Genomic DNA, 24,505 nt, shown 5'->3' with positions numbered 1-24,505 from the left:
ACGTGTTGTAGCCTAATTAAACAATGCTACCTGGGAAAACTAAATACAAAGCTCCAGCTCTTTATTTCCATGCTTGACTAAATAGTCAGATGCTTAATAGCACATTTTCTCCTTGGTGGATTTTGTAGAGAGTGATTTAAGGTAGATGTGTTCAGCCAGCAAGAACCTTTTTTAAACATCTGGACAACAATGTTAATTTCCCTGGGATAAGAAGATAGTGAAAATGGGCCATTAAGTCCTACCATGGAGGAAACTAGATCAGAACCACTCTGTGGGTCTGATTTCATCTAGTTTATGCCATAGTAAAACTGAAAACCAAGGGATTTTTCCTTTTTCTTTTTTTGTGAGACAGTTACAGATTAGGTGAGCAGAGATAGAGTGGTACGTTGTTTTTTAAGTCATGGTACTCTGATTCTCAGCAAAGCTTGGTGCTCCCAAGCAGCTACAGAGGCAGGTGATAACACTCATTTTCATGCCCCAGAACACAGTGTCTAGACCACATCTGCACTTAAAATGGCTTGAATGTCATCGGAACAATAATACACATTTCTCCTCTCATTTTAATATACTGCCATCTGTTTTGTTAGTTACGCAGGGTGTATAGACCTCTGTATGGGGCAATGGTACCTGCCACTGATTTTTGGTAGTAGCTATGCCATAGGAGGCAAGAAGCAACACTGTATTATGTTTGTGTTTGTTTTCTTTAAGTAAAAAAACCCAAAATGGAGCAATGGGACAAGACAAATAAGTATCTTTTCCTTAGCCTACTTAAGTTAGCCTAGTTAAGGAGTTCTGTAGAGAGATTTGGAGCAAACGCATGTTCTTCGGTCTTGTGCGATGGTCTGCTCTGGCATACTGATGGTCAGCCTTCACTAACAGTAGACCTTGGGGTGTTTCCATCAGTAGGCTGCAACCCAAAAGAGCCAGGAGGCCAAATCCCTGGCTGCATGTAGAGGCTGCACATGGAGAAGGCAGGTTCATGGCCTGCTGACAAAGGTATGGTTCCATGCTGGTATATTCCAGGGATGTTCAAACAGTTTCTTGCAAAAAGGTATGAGCTCGTCTAACTTGGAGTATGGGTGCACAAAATGTTGCATAGTTGAATACAGCGTGACACAGAGTCTGAAATAACTGGCCCCACTGGTAGGCAAGAGCTGTGTTGCACTAATATGGTCATGTGACTTCTGAGCAGACTAAGCTTGTGTCTGCCTTCAAAGGGCAGTTGTAGGCACAGCCTGAGGACAGGCTGAGCTGGGTAGGTATATACGAAGTGTGTGGGAAATTTGTTAATCTAATGCTCTGAGACATAAATGGTTTGTCATCACCAGAGTATAGTGAGTCTGATGTGAAGTCCTGCCTCACCTGTCTTTACAGGAGAGGAGTTATGGAACAAACATTCCCTGTTTTGACCGAGGTCCCTCTGATACAGTTCCAGTTTCAGGTACAGTCCTATGCGGTGTTATTGTGGAGCTACTTAATTTGATGATAGAAGGGGAACAGGAACTGGGTTTAGTTAGGAAAGGTACACTATTCTTTGAAGCAGTGCACTCTACTGACTGTGGCTTTTAAGATCCTTTTTGGAACAATGTGAGTAGTGGCATGGCAAAATGCAAGTTCTCCCTCAAGGATGGTGAAAGCTTATGCAACTGCATCTTCCATGTACAAAGAAGTGATGGTGGAAAAGACAGGAGCTAGTCAGGTACTTCAGTTGTAGGGGTGGGAAAACTGTATGTATGGAGTATGGCTCTTGTTAGTGCAGCCTCGGGTGCAAAAAGCCATGTGGAATTCTGTCCCCAGGTGGGTTTTGTCTTCTCTCAGAAGCTGTGATGGTCCCCACATTTCCACCCTGTGCTGGCACCAGAGCTGTGCCTGCTTTTCAGTCGTTTCCACTGGTTGAAAGGAATTTGAGTAAGCAGAGATGCAAGACTGAAATCTTACTGCCTCCCTTGTTGTTGTAGCTAATGCCCAGCTATGGTACTAAGAATCTTTTCTGATTTGATGCTTGTCAGTGTCTGTCATTCTGACCTGATGCTGTCATGAATATTAAAATACTGTCTTTGCAATGCTTTATGCTTATTCTAAGGAAAATTTCTAACAAACATCACAATTTAAAGTTTTCTTTCTTTCCTCTTTCCCTTACACTGCCTTTATTTTTTTATTTATTAGTTCATAATTTGAAACCGGCAGATATTCAGGTGATTGCTGCCCTGGGTGATTCACTCACAGTAAGTAAAGATCACTGGATAACCGTTGTTAAAGAAAGTAATGAAAAAGCATTTCTGAATTTTTAACCCAAGAAATAGAACACATACAGCTACACCCTATTGAGCCACATTTTTCACATATTCTTTTTCATACTCCAACTTGACTGATGGGTTATCGGATCATGAGTCTAATCTGAGTGCACAGTTCCCATTCAAAGTCCACAAGAGTGCCACACAAGTAAGAGCTGCAACATTTCATAGAATCATAGAATGGTTTGGGTTGGAAGGGACTTTAAAGATTATCGAGTTCCAACCCCGCTGCCATGGACAGGGACACCTTCCACTAGATGAAGTTGCTTGAAGTCCCATCCAACCTGGCCTTGAACACTTCTCGGGATGGGGCAGCCACAGCCTCTCTGGGCATTTGACCACACAGCAGCAAAACCAACATGTTAGAGTGGACCTGCAGCAATTTCTTTTCTATATTGATTCTTGGCAGCTCCCAAGGTATTGGCCTTCAAAGCTATTAGTAAGCAGCATAAAGAGAAATAAAAAAATTCTGCAGCTAATTGTGTATATGTGTGTACTTATATGATATGTGTGGTATAATAAATATATATATATATGATAGTACCAAAGGCTATAAAGCCATGTCCGTTTATATTAACTAAATATTTGAGTAAAATTGCAATAGATCATAAGGTGTGTCAAGTGTAACTTATTTTGAGAATTTTTTTTAACATTATTCCTGGAACTATATAAACTCATTACTCCTAGACTGGCTGTGGTTCTCCAATCAGTGATGACTGCTTCGCTGCTCCTATCATAATTCACATTTCTTCTGTGTTCTGTGCTAATTACCACATTAAATCCTTGTAGTATCCCTTCTTGGGGAAACTTGGGGAGGAAAGACATAAAATTACTGTACCAATTTTTAATGTGAGGAACATTATAATTATTTATTCAGGATTATAATTTAAATTTAGAATTATATGAATATTTTGAACATTCTCAACCAATTTTTTCCCCGCTTGATCTACTCAAGAAGTTGATAGAGGAGGGTAATTCACTGGAGCAGAGTTAAAATACCCTCAGCCCTTGATCCTTTTGAGAACAAGGATCTGTTATTTTTTGGGAAGATGATGTAGCTTGCTTCATTAACATACTCTTTAATTATTTTCACTAGGATCAGAGAACTAGTTACTGTAGCAATTCTTATTGTCTGAAGGTGAACTCCTCTTCTCTTTTGCTTCTAGGCAGGTAATGGGGCAGCATCCAAACCCCATGATGTTCTGGATGTCCTGACTCAATACCGAGGTGTTTCTTGGAGGTAAGTCCCAGGAATTTCCGCTCCCAGTGAGAGGGAATCCATTTTCTTGGGTTTTGATATGTATAGTTGGTTTTGTAGCAAATGGAAGCTTGCGGAGAGTGAATTTGACTTTACGTTTTGCACGGAGGCACATAGTCGTGCTATTGATACTCATGATAAATAAAATGTTCAAACTAGTGGCTATCTAGAGTACAATGTAGCATGGCTGGAATACACTGGGATAAACGGATGAAATGAGGTCCTTATTAAGACAGTCTCTTCTCCTCTCATGGTTGTAGCTGTTGCAAAGGGAACTTCTAGTTCCCAGCGCCATTGCACCATTTGCACATTCTGCATTTCTGTCCGTGCTCTTTCTATATCCTGTCTGCTCTTCCCCACTGTGGCCCACGTCATCCATTTGTCTCATTTAAAATCAGCGGTCTACAAAAAGTCAAAATGTGATGTTTTTTGCTGCTGCTGTTTCATACACAGTTTCCTTGACCCTTTCCCAGTATTGCTTATGTCATGCAGAACAGTTTATCAGTTATGGGTTAGTACAGACTTTTACATATGCAGCATTTTATTAGATGGGTCAAAAAGTCACGAAGAAAGGCAATTATGTTCACTTGTTATTCTGCAACTGTATGATTTAACACCAAACCTGTCAGGATGATTTTCTGTGTATCATTCCTTATGCATCTGAGTCACTGTAGCTCTATAAGAAGTTTAAACAGGTACTAGAACACTTCGAAATATTCTATTCCAAATTAAAGGAATACTATAGAGTTGTTCTAAGTCCAGCTTTTTATATTTTGATCTTTAATAATAATCTACTGACACTTGGGGAAAAAGCCTACTAGCATTTTCTACAACATGAAGGAGAGTAAAGAACACACAGACATATGATGAATTTTACCAGTCTAGTAGTATTCTTCCACTTGAGTGAAATGGGGGGTAAAAGGTATTGAATATACTTATCACTCTGAAATATATGCTTTTAGAACTTGTTGTTATGGATACAAAGGATTTGTTAACTAAAATATTTTATTTGGAAGTAACAAATATTTTAATAGGGGCAACAATAGCAAAGATAGCAGCTTTTAAAAATTCTCATTCCTTTCAGCTAGGTTTGAACATATGCCAAAATACGTGAGAGAATTGAAAGGGCAGCTAGTGTACACGGCTTCTAATATGATTATTATGATTATGACAGAGTCTCTAATTTCGTGACCCCATTGGTATGCACACAAAGAGCTCGCTTTAACTTAGTACAACCACCAGAGAATGTGCTGTGTATGTGTGTAGAAACCCCATAAGGGGGAGCTCTCTTACTTGGTCCACTGCCTTACCAAGTCCATCATATCTTAACATTTTTTTCTTGTTCTTTCTTTTTAACAGTGTTGGAGGAAATGAAAACATAAGCACAGTCACTACACTAGCAAGTAAGTGCCTTTTTCTGTAAACTTGATAAATATCTGGAGCTGGTTATTAAAACAGCTATTATCATAAAAGAAGACATGAAGAACCATTTACAATTTGTAGCATGACAGAACAAATCTCTTTGTATTCAGTGTCCAGTGCTGAGTTAAAGTTACATAACAATCAGGCTGTAATTTGCTGTGCATGACTTAACTATGTATTTGTAATTCCTAGGGGTTTGGTTGTTTCAGTATTCTTCTGTTGGTTATAGTTCTGTCCAAAATATGTTGGGGATAGATGAATCAAAGATCTTAGATCATAGCCTAAAGAAACTGTTTTGACTGTGTGGGAGAGTTGTTTTAGGCAGGAGCAGAATCACGTTACAAGATCAGATTTTACATGATTTTTAGAGGTCAGGACGTTTTAGATCTGGGATGTTTGTAAGGTTGGTTTGTAACCTAAGATCTAGAAGGGAATCTTGGGTCTTTAAGGTTAATACATCTGGGGAGAACAGGCTAAAGGATTTGATTCCAACCCATATGCAGTTAGAGTATGACAGCATGAGAGTCTCGGGCCTGAGCGTAGGGTTACTCAGCCTCGCTTACCAGGCAAAACGGCATTGCTAGCCAAGATGATCATGTTAAATCATGAGATATGTGAATTCATGAAAGTCAGAAATTTTGAAGGCAAGGAAATAGTTGTCTGGTGATGAATCTCCATGTTTATTGTACTTAAAAGTTAATTTTTAATAGGTATCTCTTAAAGCTTTTTAATGGTCTTTTACCAAGCTCTAATCTTTATAACCTCATTTGCTACCTGCTGCAGTAAGCAACATTTCAGTGTGCTATCTTTTTCTGCAGACATTCTTCGTGAATTCAACCCATCCCTGATAGGGTATTCCATTGGCACTGGAAAGGAGACTACAGATAATGCTGCACTCAACCAAGCTGTGGCAGGGGATCGTGCAGAGTAAGAGGAAAAGTCTTAATTTTAATAGAAAGTTGATTTTTTCTTTAAAACTCAGTTCTAACTAAAAAAGGCCCAAACCTTGGACTTTGGCAGGAGTGCAATAAGGCTGATAGGCAAGCCCAAATATATTTCTTTAGCCCATCTCTATCGTGAAGGCCAAGAAATGTGATGGGGCTTTGCAATGTTTCTAATCTATGTCAAATAAATTAGCAGCAAAAGCAATGCTTTCTCTAGTATTTTCAACCAAGAAGCCCAAAACACTTTACAAGCACTACTCAGAAAGCTTCACAACCTTATTATGAGGCAGAGAAAAAATATCCCCATTTTATACGAGGTAAATTCAAACCCTCTTGTTAGCAGGACCAAGAGTTTGTGTAGAGAAACTAAGATAAAATTGTGGATTGCTTATGGTCAGTCTGAGGCAGAGCTGGGAATTAACTAGAGAACACTATGCTCAGCCTTCAGTGAAATTCATATCATATCTTTTTCTCTTGGGAACACTTCTTATAAGACATGCCTTAGTGGCTTGAGGCCATGTAATAACATTGATACATGCATGGATGCTTCAGTGATATGTGTATCAATAGCATCTGTCTGATATTGGGAAGGAGCAAAGTGCATTTTGTGGTAGCACAGTGTATTTTTTATATAGTTTGTAAAAGTGTAACTATGCAGTATTTGCAAAGTGGTTGAGTGCCTATTGGATACTAATTATTTCCTCATTTTTTTTCCATCACTATCTCAAAATATAGCCTTTTTTGGGTATCATACCTTTCATTCAATGACAATTGGACTTTACCAGCCTTTTTTAGCCATTATGTGAGGAATGTCCATTCATCAGTTTTCCTCTTTGCCTTGCTGTCTATACAGGACTCCTTTTTTATTTTTATTACTTTACTTCTATGATTTTATTTGTCTTTTATTTTTAGGGATGTTCCTGCACAGGTTAGAAGACTGGTGGACCGCATGAAGAATGATACTGTGAGTTTAACATGTCATTAATATATTTAGAATGAAGTTATATGGCATCATTAGTTTCTAACAGACCAACAGCAGATGCAAACAGTGGATGCTAAACATTAAGGTTATGGGTACAGCAGTGTACAGTATAACATTCCCCAGCACAGAGTGTGAGTCAGTAAAAAATAATCTATAGCTTTGTCTTAAATGAATTTGTACCAGCATGTGACAGTTACTATCAAACCCAGATAATTGTGATCTTCTTATCATTTTTACCACAAGTGACTCGTAAATTCAGTGCTGTTGCTTCCCCTCCTGACCTATGTCACCCTGTAAGATGACAGAACTTTTTCTCTGCTAGAATTTTGCCATGGTACTATTAATTATCTTGTAAGCACATGGTTTTTGCAGCAGTAATGATACGTGCTAGGATGTTGAGGGCAAGCTTTTCAAGTGGCAAATTGTGTGGAGTGAGGAAAGGACTTGTTTTCTTTAAAAACAATTTAGTCCCTTCTTTCCCTCAGCCATCAGCTAATTTTTGATTTACACATTTGTTGTCAGGAACTGTTTGATTAATGGTGTGTAAAACACACATTAGTATGAGGATTGCTCGCATATTTTTCACCTCAACTAGTGCTTTTAATGTTTGCAATTTGTAATTTGACAAACGTGCTATGCAATCAGTGACCTAAGTTACATGATATTATTTTGGCTTTCCAATTGTGCATTTGGAAAGCAGCCAAAAAGCTTTCAAGATAACTGTGTGCATGTCTAGTATAAATACTCCAGTGAATACATATGGGCAAAAATATTTGCAGTACCTTCCTTTTTGGTTCACTTTCTTGTAAACAAGGTTTCACTCTGATGGCTCTATCTGAAATGAGATTAAAAGGGATAGCAACTAACAATGAAGCAGCTGGATGGTTTTCATTCAAACCATTCAAGGCTTCTAAGTACTACTCTGTCATTTATTGGCTTGGAAACATCACACAAAAGAAATGCATGCAAATACCTTTTATTTAACTGACAAACTTTATTTAACTAATAAACTTCTTTCTAACTTGAAAGAATGCTCATATTAGAAGTCATATATCTTTGATTTAAGAGCTCTTTTTTTTCTCTTTTTAAAACACCTGTTTAGCGCAGGCAGAAAATTTTCCCCACTTTTAATTTGGATAAATATGTTTTGAGACCAAACTACCAAACAGTGTGTTTCCCAGCTGGGATATGTTGCCTTCTGCCTTTGAAGGTAGATGTTTTTAAACCACTTGAGGCTGGTATACTATTGCTACTTTTCTTAGTAGTGTTTTGCATGGAAATTGAAGCATTAAGATATTGAGTACAACATCAGCTACATGATACTAAGCATATCAGAACTTTTCCTCAGAGCTAAGAAGGTGTGTGTTTACTGAAGCATTACTAGCTAGCCCTTTGCAAAATCCTTCCAGAGGAAAAAGTTCTGTAATTTTGTACCAGTACTGTTAAATACAGTTAATATTGCCCCTCTATTCTTTGCAGTTTGTCTCACAGTGAGACTGAAAAGCATTGCCCTCCAATGTTTTCCAGCAGGATAGCTGCATTATTTATGACACAGTAAAACATATACCATCCTTTTTGCAAGGAAGATATATTCCTAGAACTGCAGGAGTAGTCACTCAGTGTATACACAAGATATTACTAAGGAAAGCATACAGATGGATTTTGAGCAACAGTTTTCTGAAGTAAATAATTTTTCATGGTACTACTGATGTTGTAAATCTTATTTAGATCATCGTAGTTTCTACATCTTCAGTCATGACTACAAATGAATTTTTCTGGTGGATGCTTAAAGAACTATAGTCAAGTACCCTGAGAAACATTAAATTTGTGTTTTGTATGTTGCCTGCCCTCCGCCCCCCCCCCCCTTTTTTTTTTAATTAATGAATAAATTTCATTCCATCTCCTTCTGTGTGCAGAGAATAAATTTGCAGACTGACTGGAAGCTCATAACACTTTTCATAGGAGGAAACGACCTATGCAAATTCTGCCACAATCCAGTAAGTGCCCTGCTGCCTGGAGTGTGAACTGGGCCAGCCTGGGCGTAGGGTCTCTATGCATTGCAGTGGGTGAGAGGGCAGAACTCATTGGGTGAGACCAAAATAAGGTAGGTCTTACTTGTGCAGCTTTGGAATGTAACCGTACTGACATCTTCAGGTTATTCAACCTGATGTTATGATAAATGAAGTGATATCCTCAGAAGACCTGTAAATTACATAATTGTGGCTACTTTGTTTTGCTGTTAACTAAGATAAGTTCCCGTTATCTAGTCACTTCACCACCTGTAGATGAAAGGTCAAGGGTTTTTGCTCTTTGCCTTTTGCACACCCACACTCCTAAGTCTTACTCAGTGCTCTCTTACTGGTTTCAGCACTATGGGAATGGTTCTACCAGCAGCTCATGCTGATGCAATTATATATAATATAGTACATGTTGTATATTTATGTAATATATGAACATATTGTATATAGCCTTTGATATGTGAGAGTATAGAGGAGGTGAAAGGCTGTAGCAGACTCCTCAATGACGAGTCTTTCCTACTTACAAGCAGCAGAGCACATGCTTTTCATTCTGCATGATTAATTTGAGATTGGGAAAAACAGCAAAGCAGCACAGTAAGATGGTTATAAAACAAGGAAGGAGCAAGTTAGCCATTCCTACCTTCTGCTCCTGACCCAGACTCAAAACGGCAGTTGCACATGAGTGTGGGTGGCAAGGAGATAGCATGTCTGCATCCAAAGATCATGGTGATACTTCCTTTTATGTTGCACAGCTACAAATAGTGCCAACCACAATGCTCTTGGTGAGCTATGATTTAGGAAATGAATAAGGAAACTGAGCTCTCTAGTTTTGTAGAGTAGGCCAGTGGGGCTCTCAATGAACTGCTGCTTGAAATTAAATCAAAGAGAATTAAGGCTGAAAATAAGACAGACATTTCTCAAAGGGAAGTTTATTTGACTGTTGAATAGTTCCACAAGTGAAGAAATAAAACTTGGATTACTTGAGACAATTAAATTAGAGGGCTTAAACCATTCAAATGGAACAGGGTAATTTTGCTGCTGAGAGGCAAGTATATAATTTGATTTCATTCCCAGATAAACACCTAAGCTTTGCCAGTTATTATTTGTGGCAGGTAAGGAGCATATGGGAGGCATGCTGCTAATAGTCCATATAGCAGAAACAAACTTACTTTTACACAAAATGATCTCTACTAAAGATGGTGCCTGTTAGCAAGTTGTTAGGCATGCTTTTAAGACCAGCCCAAGCAAGCCTGGGGATGGAGGATGTTGTGATGTCTGATAATGCCCCCTGAATTTGCTTCCTCGCTGGTATCCAGTGGCGGCTAGATCTTTTCTTGCGAGTGAGACAGCTGTGATGGGAAAGAAGAAAAGCAGAGACAGGACGGTTTTGCCTAAGACTCCGTTACTCTTGACCCAAGAGTTAGAAACATGAATGCTGCTGTGAGAGACTCTAGCTAGTCAGTCTTTTGCCTGCTTGACTAAATCAATAATAAAATGCAACCCTCTTCCTTCAACAGATACACTATTCTCCTGAAAACTACACCTACAATCTACAAATAGCTTTGGACATACTTCATAGAGAGGTAAAACAAACTTTTCTAGTATGTGGGAGTGGGGATCGTGTTCTGTTTGTAAAGCAGTCACTGATCATTGATTGAGAATTTAGTTCCTTGCTTTCATCTGAGGAGCCCTGCTGTATGCAGAGATGCTTGCTTGCAGGAAAATCTTTGTGAAAAGCAGAAAGGGCTAGAGAAGTATTCTACTGAAGGAATAAGGATGTGCTTGGTTCTAGCTGATGTGCTGCAGACAAATAACATAAAAAGTATTGTAACAAATTTGAACAAACATACAGTATTCAATGGCTAGAAAATGCTTTGCTTGTTCATTATACTGCAATTAAGTATATTTTTTGTGGTCATTAAGAGAGAGATTCTGTTATTACAGATGAGGGTGAGGATGACGAGAGTACTCAGAGTTAGCAGGTGTCTGAGCCATGCTGAGACCTATAACTTGTTTGGACCTTTTTAAAATCATCATTTTCAAGTGACCAGCCATCAGCATTTAAAATAGAACTAGGCAGCATAGGCAGAGGCTGTAATTTAGTATTGTACTTGTGGGGGATTAATTATTGAGAAAGTACTTTGAACACCTCTGTTATAAATAATGCAAGGTGCCTGAATCAGCAGGCTGCTAGCCAAGGTCTGCTGTGGCTGTGTAGGGGCAAAGATGGCACTCTGTGCTCCGGGCGTTGGCTATGGGTTTGCTTATTCTCTTGGCAGGTTCCACGAGCATTTGTGAACCTGGTGACAGTGCTTTCCATAGCAAGCCTCAGGGAGCTGCATGCATCAGAAAACAATACCTGCCCAAAGCTGCTTATGAGGTTTGAAGATGATTTATGTTACAGCTCTCACTGTCGCTCACAGAAGGCTGCAAGGTCTTCTTGGGAAACTTTTTTCTTAAAGGGAAAACGTTCTAGTGTTTCAGACCACATATTCCTCTGTGTATGCACATGTACCTACAGGTTGATTTCAACACAGCGTTTAGAAATACCTGGCTGTCTGTCACTGTCTCTGTATCTGAGCCCTTGTGTTACCACTTTTTGTGGAGGTGCCACTTTAATGACTCATCACTTCCACTGCAAGGGAGTTCAAGCCAGAGCAGAAAGAGCTCAGCTGTGCACTCTTTGGGCAAAGACAGAGAAGAGATAAGACACAGGGTTTTCTTAGTTCGTCACTTTAAACTAGCTTTATTTACAGATGGACCTTTCTGCAGTCTTAAAACTCTCCTTCTTGCTTCTGTAGTTTCTGATCTCTGTAATCTCATTGCTAATTACTAGTTTTATTGTTAATTAGTCTCTCAAGTAGATGTGTGGGATGCTTAATCACACTACCTGTTGCCTTGAGGCTCAACAATCTTCCCAGGTCAGCGTGAATCTGCCACTGAGCTGGCAGGCCTGTGCCTCAGTGAGCTACTGGTGACTCAGGTAGGGTCCAGCATGTCCCCTCAGACTTGCTTCTGGCAGGACTTGCTTGGCTTCAGAAAAGCAAATTCCTGCTTTTTGGGACAGAATAACCTTGTCCTGTGAATGTAGGCAGCCATTGAAGGTGGTTTTACAGGAGGAACATAGATGCAACCCTCTTGCTCTGATTTAAGGGCTCTCTGGTGGCTGCCAGTGGAAAATTAGCTTTTAAACTCAGCATGCTGGTGCTTTTGATAACCAGCTGTAGTTTTGCTTTTTAACAAAGGTTACTGGCTAGAGTGCACCTGTATCTCAAGACCCTAATTGTTGGACAAGGATAGTTAGTGAAGCCTTTAAGATTAGGTATCTCAAGATACCTGTAACCTTTTCCCATCATTTCAGGTGACATGCCAAATTTAATATTTGCCTGTCTGGCAGTAAGAAAGTTTACAGGGTACTAAGCAGATCCTTTGTGGAATAATAAATGCCATGCTACTGAATTAAAGAAGGACCTGAAGGAGGGGTTTGGTCTTGAAATCTTGTCTCTTTTTTTTTTCCTGAGAGTAGCAAATAACCTAAAAAGAGATTGTCTCCACTAATTTTGCCTTGCTTGTGTTACTGAAATACTTCTGAAAACACAATTTAGGCTTGTATTGCCTTTCATGTAGATGTACTCTAGAAGTAAAATCTTGTTTTGTTAGTTGCTCTCCATTAATACAAGTTTGGATGTTGTAGGGATCTGTGTATGCTTTACATATATCAACTGCATCTCTATAGGTGATATTTCTCTAAGGGATCTGTGTATGCTTTACATATATCAACTGCATCTCTATAGGTGATATTTCTCTAAGAGCTCTCTCAGGGATGCTTTGCTGTGATCATATGACAGGATTTTTAAAAGAAGTCATTTTTCTCATTTGGATTTGTCAAGTAATAATGAGGCATGCCCAGGAAGAGGGAGCACCAGAAGAAAAAAATCATGTGCCAGAAGAATCAAAATTTCAGGGAGGGATAAATGTGGCCAACATGAGTTCACAGAAACTTAAAATGGTTCAGGTTGGAATGGCTCTCTAAGGATGGAGATTCCAGCATCAGTCTTGGTTCTGTTTTGGTGCTCTACCATCCTCCATGTGAAACATCCTGCAACTTGTGACCCTCAGTTGATTAGAATGAATTTGTGTGAACTCTGTCATCAAGGATGCTTGCATAGTTCTGCTGAAGCAAACCACATTGTGCAGGTGTACTTCTGAATGGTTTTTGTGGTGGTCTGGCCCCAGGTGGCAGCCAAGCACCCACGCAGCCACTCATTCACCCCACCCCAGCAGCACAGGGGAGAAAACAAGAGGAACATGAGCAAGAAAACTCATGGGTCCAAATAAAGACAGGGAAATCACTTACCAGGTACCATCACAGGCAAAACAGACTGGATGTGGGGAACTTAACTGACTTTATTGTCCACTAGCATAAATATTTAATTACTGATTCAGGTATTGGGAAATAAACAAACAAGTTAAACAGCTAAAGCACGTAACCTCCCTCATTCCCAGGCTCAACTTCACTCCAAGCACCTCTCCCTCCCCTGTTGTTTCTGCCGCAGGGTACCCTCAGTGAGGCACGGGTGGTGCAGGGGATTGGGGTCTGGATGTAGCAGTATCTCTCTGCCTCTGCTTCCTTCTCACTCTTGTCCTGTGCTCCAGCATGAGTCCTTCAGACATGTATCTGCTCTGGCATGGGCTCATCCACAGGCTGTGGTCCCTTCAGGGGAGTGCCTGCTCTGACATGGAGCACCTCCTCCTCATTCCCACTGTTGTTCTCCTCCTCTCCCTCTCTGGTGTTTTCTGTCCCTTTCTTAAACAGGTTTTCACAGAGGCACCACCATCCTGGCTGACAGGATCAGCTGTGCCCTGTGGTTGGTTTGTTGAAGCTGGCTGAAACTGCCTGTGTCCAGCACAGGCAGCCCTGGCCTCTCCTCACTGAGTTCACTCCTGCTGCTGAAACCTTGCCATGGGCACCCAGTACGGGCTTTGTCTGCATGGATCCTTTTCCTCACTTTATGCTCATGAATTTATCCCTAATACATATGTTTCTGCTCAAGAATCAGGGCTGTGCAGAAACTCAGAGGTAAGAGCTAATGCTCCTATTGAGCGGCCTTTCAGAGAAACCCGTCTCGGAGAAGTTTTTAACCCTGGAGCTTGTCAGCTCAGGAATGGGGGAAAAAGAGGTGCAGATCTCAGCGCCATGCTCTCATCCCACAGGCTCCTGTGCCCTTGTGTCATAAACCCTGAGGACAATTCCAATGAGTTCAAGAAGTTGGTCTACTTTAACAGAAGGTATCAGGTAAGGCATGTGGTATTTGTTCTAGGTTTAATGTCATCCTCCTGTTGATCAAGAGACCACAGAGGGCCTAATGTTTGGAGGTGGGGGACAGTTTCCACTCATTTTAATGACATATTTGTAGTCATGATTTTTTTTAAAAAAAGGGGGGAGGGGGGCAGATGGGAGTAGGCTCAAGATCTTTACAACTCTGATTCACTAAACCAACAAAACAGATGAGAAGAAAAATTGTTAGAGAGCCATAGAAAGTAGAGTATGTCAGAGACCCAGCAGTTTTTTGATCACTTATGTCACTGGAGATCAGATTAAGTCAAAGAACATGATAACTCAGGAACAAACTTCAGGCATGGGATGTCAGCCAAACCAAAAATGTTTTGGTGGTTCTGGAAGAACATCTTTTTGACAGAAAATCTCATTACTGAGCAGGTTGCCTGCTCATGTCAGTCAGGCAGCCATCCCCAGGCTGCCTCTCAGCAAAGAAGCCCAGGATGCATGTCTCAAAAAGATAGCTGCATTGGCTGCCTGGCACGAGCTGGAAACCACGGGCACATCTGGGTTTCTGCACTAGGGAGGGGGAACCCCTGGGTGAGATGTACATGGACGGGGGTACTCAATGAGCGGAATGTAAAAGAAGGAAAGGTGACAACTTTTCTTTGACTCTTTAGGAGAGAACCCGACAGTTAGTGGAGAGTGGAAGGTATGACACTACAGAAGATTTCACAGTGGTTATGCAGCCATTTCTGATGAATGTGAACATGCCAAAAACACAGGTAAAAACAACCAAAAAACCAACACCTACATTAAATCCTGGTGCAATTCCCACTGACTTTTCAAAATTGTCTTGGCTGTAAATGTGACCAGCAGTTTTCTGGCCTAATAATTACTATATTCAGTTGAGTTAACATCCAAAATTGCAGAAAATGTTTATGGAATACCTTGGAGATAATGGGCAACAGGAATACAGACCTTGAAGGCACAGCTTGGGGCACTGAGTCCACTACACTGCGATCAGACAACTATGCAGTAGATATTTAGTTCAAAGTCTTCACCAGGGAGCACTCCCCCTATATCACCCATATATCACAAAGTCCCTTCCAGTACTTTGGTAAATGACTTTTAGTATGAAAACCCATGTGCTTCAAGGACTATAATCTGTGTATCTCAGGAGAAATAAAGAATACAATCAATATCTATGCCCAGGTATTCTGTACCCAGAGTCATAGTTGCCTGTATTCCTTATTACTTTGGAAATCCTATATTAAAAAGCTTTAAAAAGCTTCTCAGTTCTAAGTTACTAGTGTTCTCTGGCCCAGTTTAATTCTCTTGGCCTCAGAGGCCTTTGCAGCTACTTCAGTTTGAAGTCAGATGGAATATCTCGCTGGAAGAGAGAGGGGATAATACACAGCTTGTTGCGTATTTCCTGCCTCTGTGACAGCACCCGTCTTGTTCTCTAGGAGGGGCTACTGGACAGTTCATATTTTGCCCCAGACTGTTTCCACTTCAGCCAGAAGTCTCATTCCCAGGCTGCACGCGCTTTGTGGAACAACATGGTAAGAGTTTCAAAGGTCGTATTGGTCACTCCTTGTTTGCTCCATCCTGCCCTTGGCAGCAAAAAAACCCCCAGGGAGCTACTAGGTAGCTAGCCCTACCTCTTCTGAACCCTTACTTGTGTTTACAAAAGAGAAGAGAGACCATGTGAAGGAAGGTCACCTGAACTGTTAATCCAGTCATATCAAACCAGTAAATCTCAGGGTATGTTAAGACTGGGGCTGCTGGGCCTTCTCCCAGGGAGATGATGCCTGCCTGGCACACTGACCATCAGGCCATGTTTGTGGTGTATGGGCATTAACCTCTTCAGCATGCAAAGAAGCTGTGCATGGAGGCAGCCATCAGCATGGGTGCAGTGCACTGCAGTTGTCTTCCTGTGCTGCAGAGGTGGTTTCCAGTGGCTGGTAGCACAGCATTACTTGTTGCTCTCTGATGCTCATTCACTTTTATTCTGTGCACTCCCTTTTTTCCCCACAGCTGGAACCCTTGGGGGAGAAGACACATAATCAGCAAATAGAAGATGAGATTGTTCTCAAATGTCCAAGTAAGGTAAGTTACAGGGGTGTCTGTGTTTATGTGGAGGTGCTAGGAGTGGCTGGGAGTCTGTGTGAGCCTTTACCAACTGCCTGGAGCACTGTCTGACTCTTCCCCACATAGTTTGTGCCACTGCCACCAGTAGCAGTATGAGGACTCCCCCAGGAGATGGAGAGGAAACTCATCCTAGAAGTAAGCTTCTTCACAGTCACACATCACAGTTGGCCAAAACATAAGGGAGGGGTGTTTGGCCTACCTAGTCAAGACCATCAAGTGTCTACACTGAATGGCAGAGCTTCAGTGCGGGAAACAGAGTGACGATGGCACCAGTCAACACAGCTCTGCAGAGGTCACTGGGACTACCTTGCAGTGGGACAACAAGCTTCTTGTTAATCACACAGAGCAGGGTCCTGGGCATATTCTGTAAGTTCTGGCTGTGTAAAAATATTGCCCCAGGTATACACTGTTATTGTATGGGTTTTAAAAAAAACATTTCTTTTTTTTTTTTTTTTTTTTTAATCCCTGGAATTCATTTGCATGAAGCTGCTAATCATCTAGAGACATCTAAGAACTGAAGGCTGGGGAATTGAAATCTCCATGTATTCTTCTGATGCTTTGCATTGACTCAGATTTCCTTGCTTTGTAGGCTGAGCCATTCCTGAGGACATATAAGAACAGTAATTACACATACCCTAACCAAACTTCAGTAAGTGTCAACATCACCATCCCGTTGTTATTCTGCTGCATCTGTTCCTGTATAGTAACCAGATGAGTCATGCTCTGCACCACAAGTGAAATCAGCCTTTGGCCAAAGGGTCTGAGAAGCTGAGTACATGGCATGGGACCAGAAAGCACTCCCTGAGTTAGGCAAAATGAATCCGGAAATACCTGTAAGAACACACGCTCGGACAGCACGGTTAGCAGTACAGGATGCTACTCTAATCTGAACAATACTGGATATGATTATTGAATTAAGCAACCAAGACCTGTCTGGTTAATTACATGCTACATGGGCTCTGGTTTATTCACCTGGCCTCTACTAGGAAGATCCTAGTTAACACTGACTATACTTGCTAGACAAATGCTATTCATCTTTCTTCTTCTATTTAGAATTATGGAAGCCAGCTGCTATGCGAGGACAGGTCTCCATCTTCCCCTCCTGCAGCTTCAGGTATTCTTGCCTGTTTTATATTAAGAGGCTGAATTACCTTCAACTGTCCTTCAAGATGAGTTTTTATTTTTGCTGAAATGACTGCTGGACTGTGAAAAATACTGGTCAGAAAAGATGTCATGTTTTTCAGCAGCTGCTTTACAGATACAATGCCGTACTCTCATGCAAGGTAACGTTCTGACTAAGTAGCTCCACTTAAATCTCTGCCAGTGGAGAACTTCAAAATATCTCATGATAAAATCCAAATTTGTATGCTGACATAGCCTATAGGTGATACTACCTAACTCTTGGGGAAGGAAACTGGAAATCCAGCTTCATGCATGTTAAGTCATAGCAGTATTCAGTTTTTCAAGTAACTTCATATTGTCTTAGTCCTTCTGTGTCTTCTTACAGCTCTAGTATGTTGCTCCTGCTTTGTCTAATACTGCATTGTTTTACCTTCATCTTGGTGCGGGATATTGTTTGCAACTTATTGTTACTCGCTCCTTGCTCTTCTGTCTTTTCAGTAGCAATGTTAACTGTTGAGATGCTGAATAATAGGCATATGCTGCTGCTACAACCACATGAGATGAGCTGGAGAGAGTTCCTGTTTTATCACCTGGATATTGCAAAAGCAACATGTCTGAGCATCAGAATGCACAATGGCATGTTTCACATATATAGTGGTGAAAAAGAATACCTATTTCCTATCCAAGTTCAACTGCATCTCTTTCCTTTGCAGTGCATTTCCTAAAGCCAGCTGATGTGAAAATTATAGCAGCCCTTGGGGATTCTTTGACGGTAAGAAGATAGTGTTTTTATTGTTCTCTTGGTAAAACTACAAACATGTGCCTGCTCCAGCAGAGGGGAAATAGCTGTTGTACCTAGAAGCAAAGATCCATTCATTCATGGATGACAATAGATCTAGCAGCTAGAACAAGAAAGAAGGTGTCAGTTCTCCAGCACTGTTCCCCCCACATACATATTCACATGCTTTTGAACTCAGGCAAAACCACAGGCAAATCCTTTAAAGATGTACTTAAATAGTTTGCTAAATTGGAGACAGAAGAGATCAGATGCTGTTGAAACTAATGGGACATAGTACAAGCCTTAAGTTACTGTGTTTTTCAAAGCTTTTCTGAATAGGAACAGACTGGTGAACCTGTTCTTTTGCCTCGGTTCTTTCAGGAACAGAGTGTGACTAAGGGATGTTGGATAATAGCATTTTATTCATTTTAGCATTAATGAGATAAGGATGTACAGGAGTGAGAGCCCTCTGACTTTATCCATTTCAGAAGATATCCAGTCTTTTTATTGTGCCTGTTTTAACTCATAGCTAATTTCTTTATCAAGATGTAGTCCTTGCTGACGATGATTATCTTTGGTAGCCTAGAAGGAATATGTCTCAACATTCAGATATCCTATATTCAGTTATGTCTTTCTGGCTAATGTTTTCATACTGGTCAAAGACTGAAACTCTCCAGCCAGCTCAAAGGAAACACTGGGCAGAAAGATGTCACTGGAACATAGATTTCTCTGAATCTGAGCCTTAACAACAAAGACATTATGTGTACAAACCATGAAGCCTTTACAACTCTCTGGCAGGTATGTTGCTAAAACTCCTACACACAGGAAGCTACTGAAATAAATAGAAGCATTTGAATGCAAACCTGCAATATTGACAGATGAAAGATATTCTGTATATAGCTGTGGTTGCCATATTATAATATGCAGGACCCTGCAGGTGTTTCTGCTTCTAAGTATAGTCTGTAGGAACTGAGAATAAAATCTGCTTTCATAGAAAGTGCAGTGGTGCATTACTGTCTCAGAGCTGCACTTGGCCTGTGTATAGTTATTCTGAACACCAGTCTTCCATTAATTCAATAAAGCTTATACATAGAAGAAAATGTAGTAGTATGATTTAATCTGAGGTAGCAGCAAATAGTCTGCCTAGTCTTGTGTTCTACTGAAGTACTACCCCATACCCAAATTTAGCATGAAACTATAGTATCACAGCTGGCAGGCATTCTGCTTCTGAATTCTGGTGGTGTTTTAGAAGGGAAGTAGTTGCTAGCTTGCCTCTTTCTTCAGGGTAATTGTAGAGAGTGCTTTCTTCCTTGCTGTAGTACTACTGTAAGTCTCTCCATTTAGCACAATACTTTTCAAATTGGTGTAAAGGTATTATGGTGCTTCTTTCTGAGATATGTTTGTTTTCTCTGTTGAGTTCATATAGTGTTTCTTATCATTAGCCAGAAAGTTTCATGTGTTTGAGACATTGTCATCATTCTTGAGTTAACCGCAAATGAGTTATTCAGCTCATCTAGACCCATGAGAAGAAAGCCTTTGTTCCACGGCTCCATCATATATTTTGTGCGTTATATACAATATGATGCTTGTAAATAATTACAAAAATGTTATTGATGCATTCTTCAGGAGGAAGGTTGGAGAAAAGCCAGATGCCTTCTAAAGGTTTTGAAGAGATGTATTCAGAAGTAAATAAAATGACTATGTATGAATGACTATTTTATTAGTAATTGTGCTTTAATTTCATTTCGTTAATGAAAAATAATGTCCAGGCTGGTACAGGAATTGCCTCAGATAATCTCCTGGATTTGGGTGCTGAATACCGGGGCCTGTCTTGGAGGTAAGTCTTCAGCTAAGATGATGAGGAGATGTATGTTCTCTCCTGTAAATAATATTATTCCACACATTTTGGGGCTTTCAGCTGTCCAACAGTTGAAAAAAAGTTCCTTCTCAGGCTAGCATTTCTTGTGAAGATGTATGAAGATCCAGGATTTGTCATAAGGTTGGCTTCACAGAAAAATTTTTCTCAGCAATGGATTTTAAGCTAGCCTTTTGACTTCTCTCATGCTTTCATCTTTGGCTGCTTGTGACAGTTTGTATTTTTATGGTGGGATGGCAAGTTGGAAATCTACAAAACTGGAGAAAAATCACTGAAACAAACAAGTCAGAACTGGTTGCTTTTAGGACTTCTCGAAGTTTTCTATTTCTGAACTTTTTGTAGCACTATGGAAAAGAGTTTGTTTAACCAGAGAACTTTTACCACATGCAGTACACAATTGTAAAAGACTAAAATTTTTTGGTGTGATGATGTAGCTCTGTTGACTGAAGCAGTTCTGTGCTGTCCTAACACCTTTCCATAAGCCGGAGCGTGGCCTCAGTGTGTCCCACCAACTGAAAGCTGGAGAGAGAATACCCCTGTGCAAGAAGCAGGAGAAGAGAATGAGGAGCTGCTGCTGCAGCTGTCTTGTCACCCAGGGGCTGTTTGGTGCTGCCTTAGAGTGCCTTCATGAGGCTGGAACAGGCCTCAAAGTCGACCTTTTAATCTGCAGTACTTTAGGGCTCAATCATTCGAGTATGTAGCGGTATCAGGCATTTTTCTGCTATTTCATAATGGCTGACTATGCCCCTCTACAGCTGCAAGATCATTAAATCCTTCTGACAAGCGTCTTTACCACTGAAACCTAAGCCATTCTCCCCAATAGCACTTCCACTTCTGTCCTCTCCATGTAATCTGATAGATTAATAGTTACCAAATTTATCACCCTTTGCTTTTTCTCTTGATGTGTGGTAGGTTTTCACTTTGCTTATTGTCTGTGTTCAGCTAAGAGATGAGTGACTGGGATTTCTCTTTCTCATTTTAGTATTGGAGGAGATGCATCATTAGAGAATGTGACAACTCTACCTAGTAAGTAAATGCTTTGCTAGATCTAATTGGCAAGGCTAAAGAGAGGGAATGGGCTGATTTCCGATATGTTTACAGAGAGTTCTTAAGTATCTCAAAGCTGTTTTAGAGAAATTAACAAGAACTTCCTTTCAAAGAAACAATATCCTAGGACTAATGAATAAAAAGTTGGCTTCACCAGTGAAGCTGAGAAGCAGCTAGAAATTCCCTTCCTTTCTTTTCCCTGTCCTTTCTCAACTGCTTGGTGAGTGTTATTTGAATTTCTAAATAAGCTTGTTATGTCCATGTTTGTGATGCAATCAACATCTGCTTTTAATAAATTTTCCACCACAGCTTTTTCCAAAAAGACATGTTTGCATTGAGTAGACCTCTTTGGTAGATAAACCTGACTACTCGTACATGTAACCTGAAGGGAATAATTTTAACTTTCTTTTCACTGAAACATGCAACTTCTCGTAGCTCAGTCTATTGTTAATGTAAAGCCACTTGAGTTTCAGTTTGGATGAGCTGTAATAAGAAACTTCCAGTTGAAGAGGGCCAGTAAACTGTCCTTCTGTGTGTTGCCCATTATTATAAGCAGAATGTAACAAGAATACAATTAGAATAAGCAATTAATTGATTCACTGGATGCTATTACATTTGACCAAGCCTTCATTAAAATGTGGTTAAATTCAGTCTTTGAGATTAAGGTGGCTTTTATAGCTTACAATGTGACTATTTTCACTCTCAGCTGTGAATTATTCAATTATTCTGTCAACTTCCTTTTGGAAACTACTATGGAGGGAATGGAGAATGTGGTGGGATTTCATCAGAACCATGCATCTGAGGCTTTCTTCATATTTTGTCAGTAGTATGAGATTCTGCACAGCTCTGAAGCAGACCCAGATCCTCTAGCTGAAAACAAGCTTCTGCTGGGCTGAAGCCCATTCAGGATCACTTGACAAAGTCACCATCACGTGACTGAGGATTTTATTTTAGGCTTTAACCACTACAACATGAGAGATAACTGCACACTGTAGTCCTCAATTCTGCTCATCTTATCCACTGGTGACAGTGCAGGGCACAGCAAGCATGCTGCTGTCTGAGTTGCTGCCAGCTGGTGATCCCTCTCGCCACTGCTTGGTGGATACATCTAGTTGACTGGAGGCTGCAGCAGTTGTGCTGTGCTGTCAGAGGGCAAAACTGTGGCAGTGCTGGTGTGTGCTAGTCTCCGTAGACAGGGAGCAGATGTAGTCATTTATCCTTCATTGCCATCTTTCTTTTTCAGACATCTTTCGAGAGTTTGATGTTATGATCGTGGGCTATTCGACCGGCACTGGGAGTGAGAAAGATTCAAATGCATTCCTTAACCAGGCAGTTCCTGGAGCCCAGGCTGAGTATGTAGCTTTTTGGTTTGCATTTGCAGGTGATGGATACTTCATCTGGCTGCCTTTCAACTATCTCATGTGCTGTCACAACTTGCTCTGAAGAGCAAGCAAAACCAGTCTAGCTGAAAGTTTAGAGTTGAAAATAGGCTCTAAACCTGTTAAATGGATGGGCTTATTTCATAGCTGAACTTTCAAATGAAGCCAACAGTCTTGGTTATGAAATCCACAAACAAGAAACTGGCAGAAACTGTTTGGTGGTGGTGGTTTCTACTCTTCCTCTTCAACATCTATTTATTTATCTATTTATCTGTCAATAAATCTCTGAGAGCATGGATATTTTCAGAAAATTAGTGTGAGGGAATTGGTAGAGAGATACTAGGAGAAAAGCTAGATGAAATCTTCCATAATTCTGGCCTCAGGCTTCTGATTTAAGCAAGCAAGAGTGGACAAGAGAGAGGAAAAAACCCAGCCACAGTCTGGAATCTGACAAAAGGAGAATTGCTGATGGTCATATATGGGTTTTGGTGCACTGCAGACCTGGTGCAATTGCAGCCAGTTCTGCCAGTGTAATAGGAATTGTAATGTCTTGCAGCCATCTGAATTTAGCTCTCTGCTTTTAGTCACACATGGGAGGCTGCATGAGTTGAGCTTTGCTGTACTGCTTATCCCAGAAATCCCTGGCTTCTTATTGGAAGAGTCAATGCTGTTTAATTAACAAAACAGATGGCTGCTGGAATTCAGTCATAGTTTGGGCACAGGTTCTGGCAGACGATGCCTGGATTTGACACTGTTAGTTGATATTACCCAGACCTTAATTTGTTTGCTTGTTTAAAGAAAAATTCCTCTTACTTCCCAAAGAGGTCTTGGAAGTGAAGTTCAGAAGCAAAGTTCAGAAGCCAAGTAAGGTGTTTGAGTTTGCTGTATCTAAGCAAAGATTCTTAGGCTTTATCGGGTATTTTTATTGCTCTCCTCTAGGCCTTGAGTAACCTCTGACTCGTACTGGCAATCTCAATGAAAGCTTGGATTTCCAGACAGAAATAGTCTGCTAGGTGCCCTGATATATCCTACAGCCCCCCATACCTGAGAGAAGGGATTTTGTTTCCTAGTGACGACTGAATGTATCTGTGTGTCGGTGAAGCATGTGCAAGGATTATGGCTCTGATTCAGCCATTAATGAGAATTTATTACCATACTTCTATATGCAGCATATATCCAGATTAGCTTCAGCTTTTGCTTGTTATAGAAAAGAATGAGATAGGTGCCTGTCTTGTATTTTATATCAGTTAAATCCTAAACAGGCTTTTGGGAGTGGTGGGAAGACTTGAAAGAGGATACACAACCTCCTAGTTCACCAATATGACTTAAAGCAGCTTGTATCAGTAGCAACCGAGGCATTACTATTAAATAGTTACTTGTTAGCTGTATGAAATGAGATGATGGATGTCAGTCTAATGAAAAATAGTCTTCTGTTGTTTCTCTGTCTCATAACTCTCTGTAGAAAGGGATGCAAAAGTAAAGTCCTGTAAATTACTACACTAATAACCCTGAACTGTTTGATGCTTCTTTTGGGGTTCTGTTCTGCCACGCTGTGGCTCTTGATGCATCTGAGAAGATTAATGTATCCTAGTTGAATATTGAAATGTATTGGAACATAAGAAAATGTTTCTCCTGCTTTAGGTATTTGGCCCTGGAATGATGATGCAAACAGCATTTATTCTTCATCAGCCCAAAATATCCATTTTTCCTATGATTCATAGGGCAAAAAGAGTCCATTAGCTAATGCTGGTATTTCAGAATTGTTATCTGGCCTTTCTCACTTTTGGGTGCTAATCTGGAAACTGCTTTCCAGAGGTGCTGGGACCTGTCTGAAATCGGGTAGTTCTGCACCCTTACCAGCTTTTGGAAACCAAGTGTAAGGGTTTCTTAGAATGAAATCAGTGGGCTGCTTTGCAGAGCTCTTTAGTGGACTTGATGGCAATGTAGCAATGC

At 40.5% G+C, this 24,505-nt stretch overlaps 1 protein-coding gene across 1 annotated transcript in view; it reads left to right on the top strand.

The window, feature by feature from the left end:
* The window catches only part of PLB1 (phospholipase B1), an 88,164-nt gene that overhangs the window by 30,604 nt on the left and 33,055 nt on the right, over positions 1-24,505 (top strand). The window contains exons 16-34 of the mRNA XM_075042882.1: positions 1,375-1,441; positions 2,167-2,225; positions 3,461-3,534; positions 4,912-4,955; positions 5,793-5,901; positions 6,831-6,882; positions 8,817-8,897; positions 10,436-10,501; positions 11,198-11,298; positions 14,133-14,214; positions 14,877-14,981; positions 15,666-15,761; positions 16,237-16,308; positions 16,940-16,999; positions 17,404-17,464; positions 18,186-18,244; positions 20,020-20,087; positions 21,109-21,152; positions 22,417-22,525. Coding sequence (XP_074898983.1) covers positions 1,375-1,441; positions 2,167-2,225; positions 3,461-3,534; positions 4,912-4,955; positions 5,793-5,901; positions 6,831-6,882; positions 8,817-8,897; positions 10,436-10,501; positions 11,198-11,298; positions 14,133-14,214; positions 14,877-14,981; positions 15,666-15,761; positions 16,237-16,308; positions 16,940-16,999; positions 17,404-17,464; positions 18,186-18,244; positions 20,020-20,087; positions 21,109-21,152; positions 22,417-22,525 — 1,409 coding nt within the window. The remainder of the gene's footprint in view (positions 1-1,374; positions 1,442-2,166; positions 2,226-3,460; positions 3,535-4,911; positions 4,956-5,792; positions 5,902-6,830; positions 6,883-8,816; positions 8,898-10,435; positions 10,502-11,197; positions 11,299-14,132; positions 14,215-14,876; positions 14,982-15,665; positions 15,762-16,236; positions 16,309-16,939; positions 17,000-17,403; positions 17,465-18,185; positions 18,245-20,019; positions 20,088-21,108; positions 21,153-22,416; positions 22,526-24,505) is intronic.

The sequence above is a fragment of the Buteo buteo genome, chromosome 12, assembly GCF_964188355.1.
Source record: "Buteo buteo chromosome 12, bButBut1.hap1.1, whole genome shotgun sequence".
Taxonomy (NCBI): domain Eukaryota; kingdom Metazoa; phylum Chordata; class Aves; order Accipitriformes; family Accipitridae; genus Buteo; species Buteo buteo.
The sequence above is the reverse complement of the archived record's forward strand: the minus strand, read 5'-3'. Positions and strand labels throughout refer to the sequence as shown.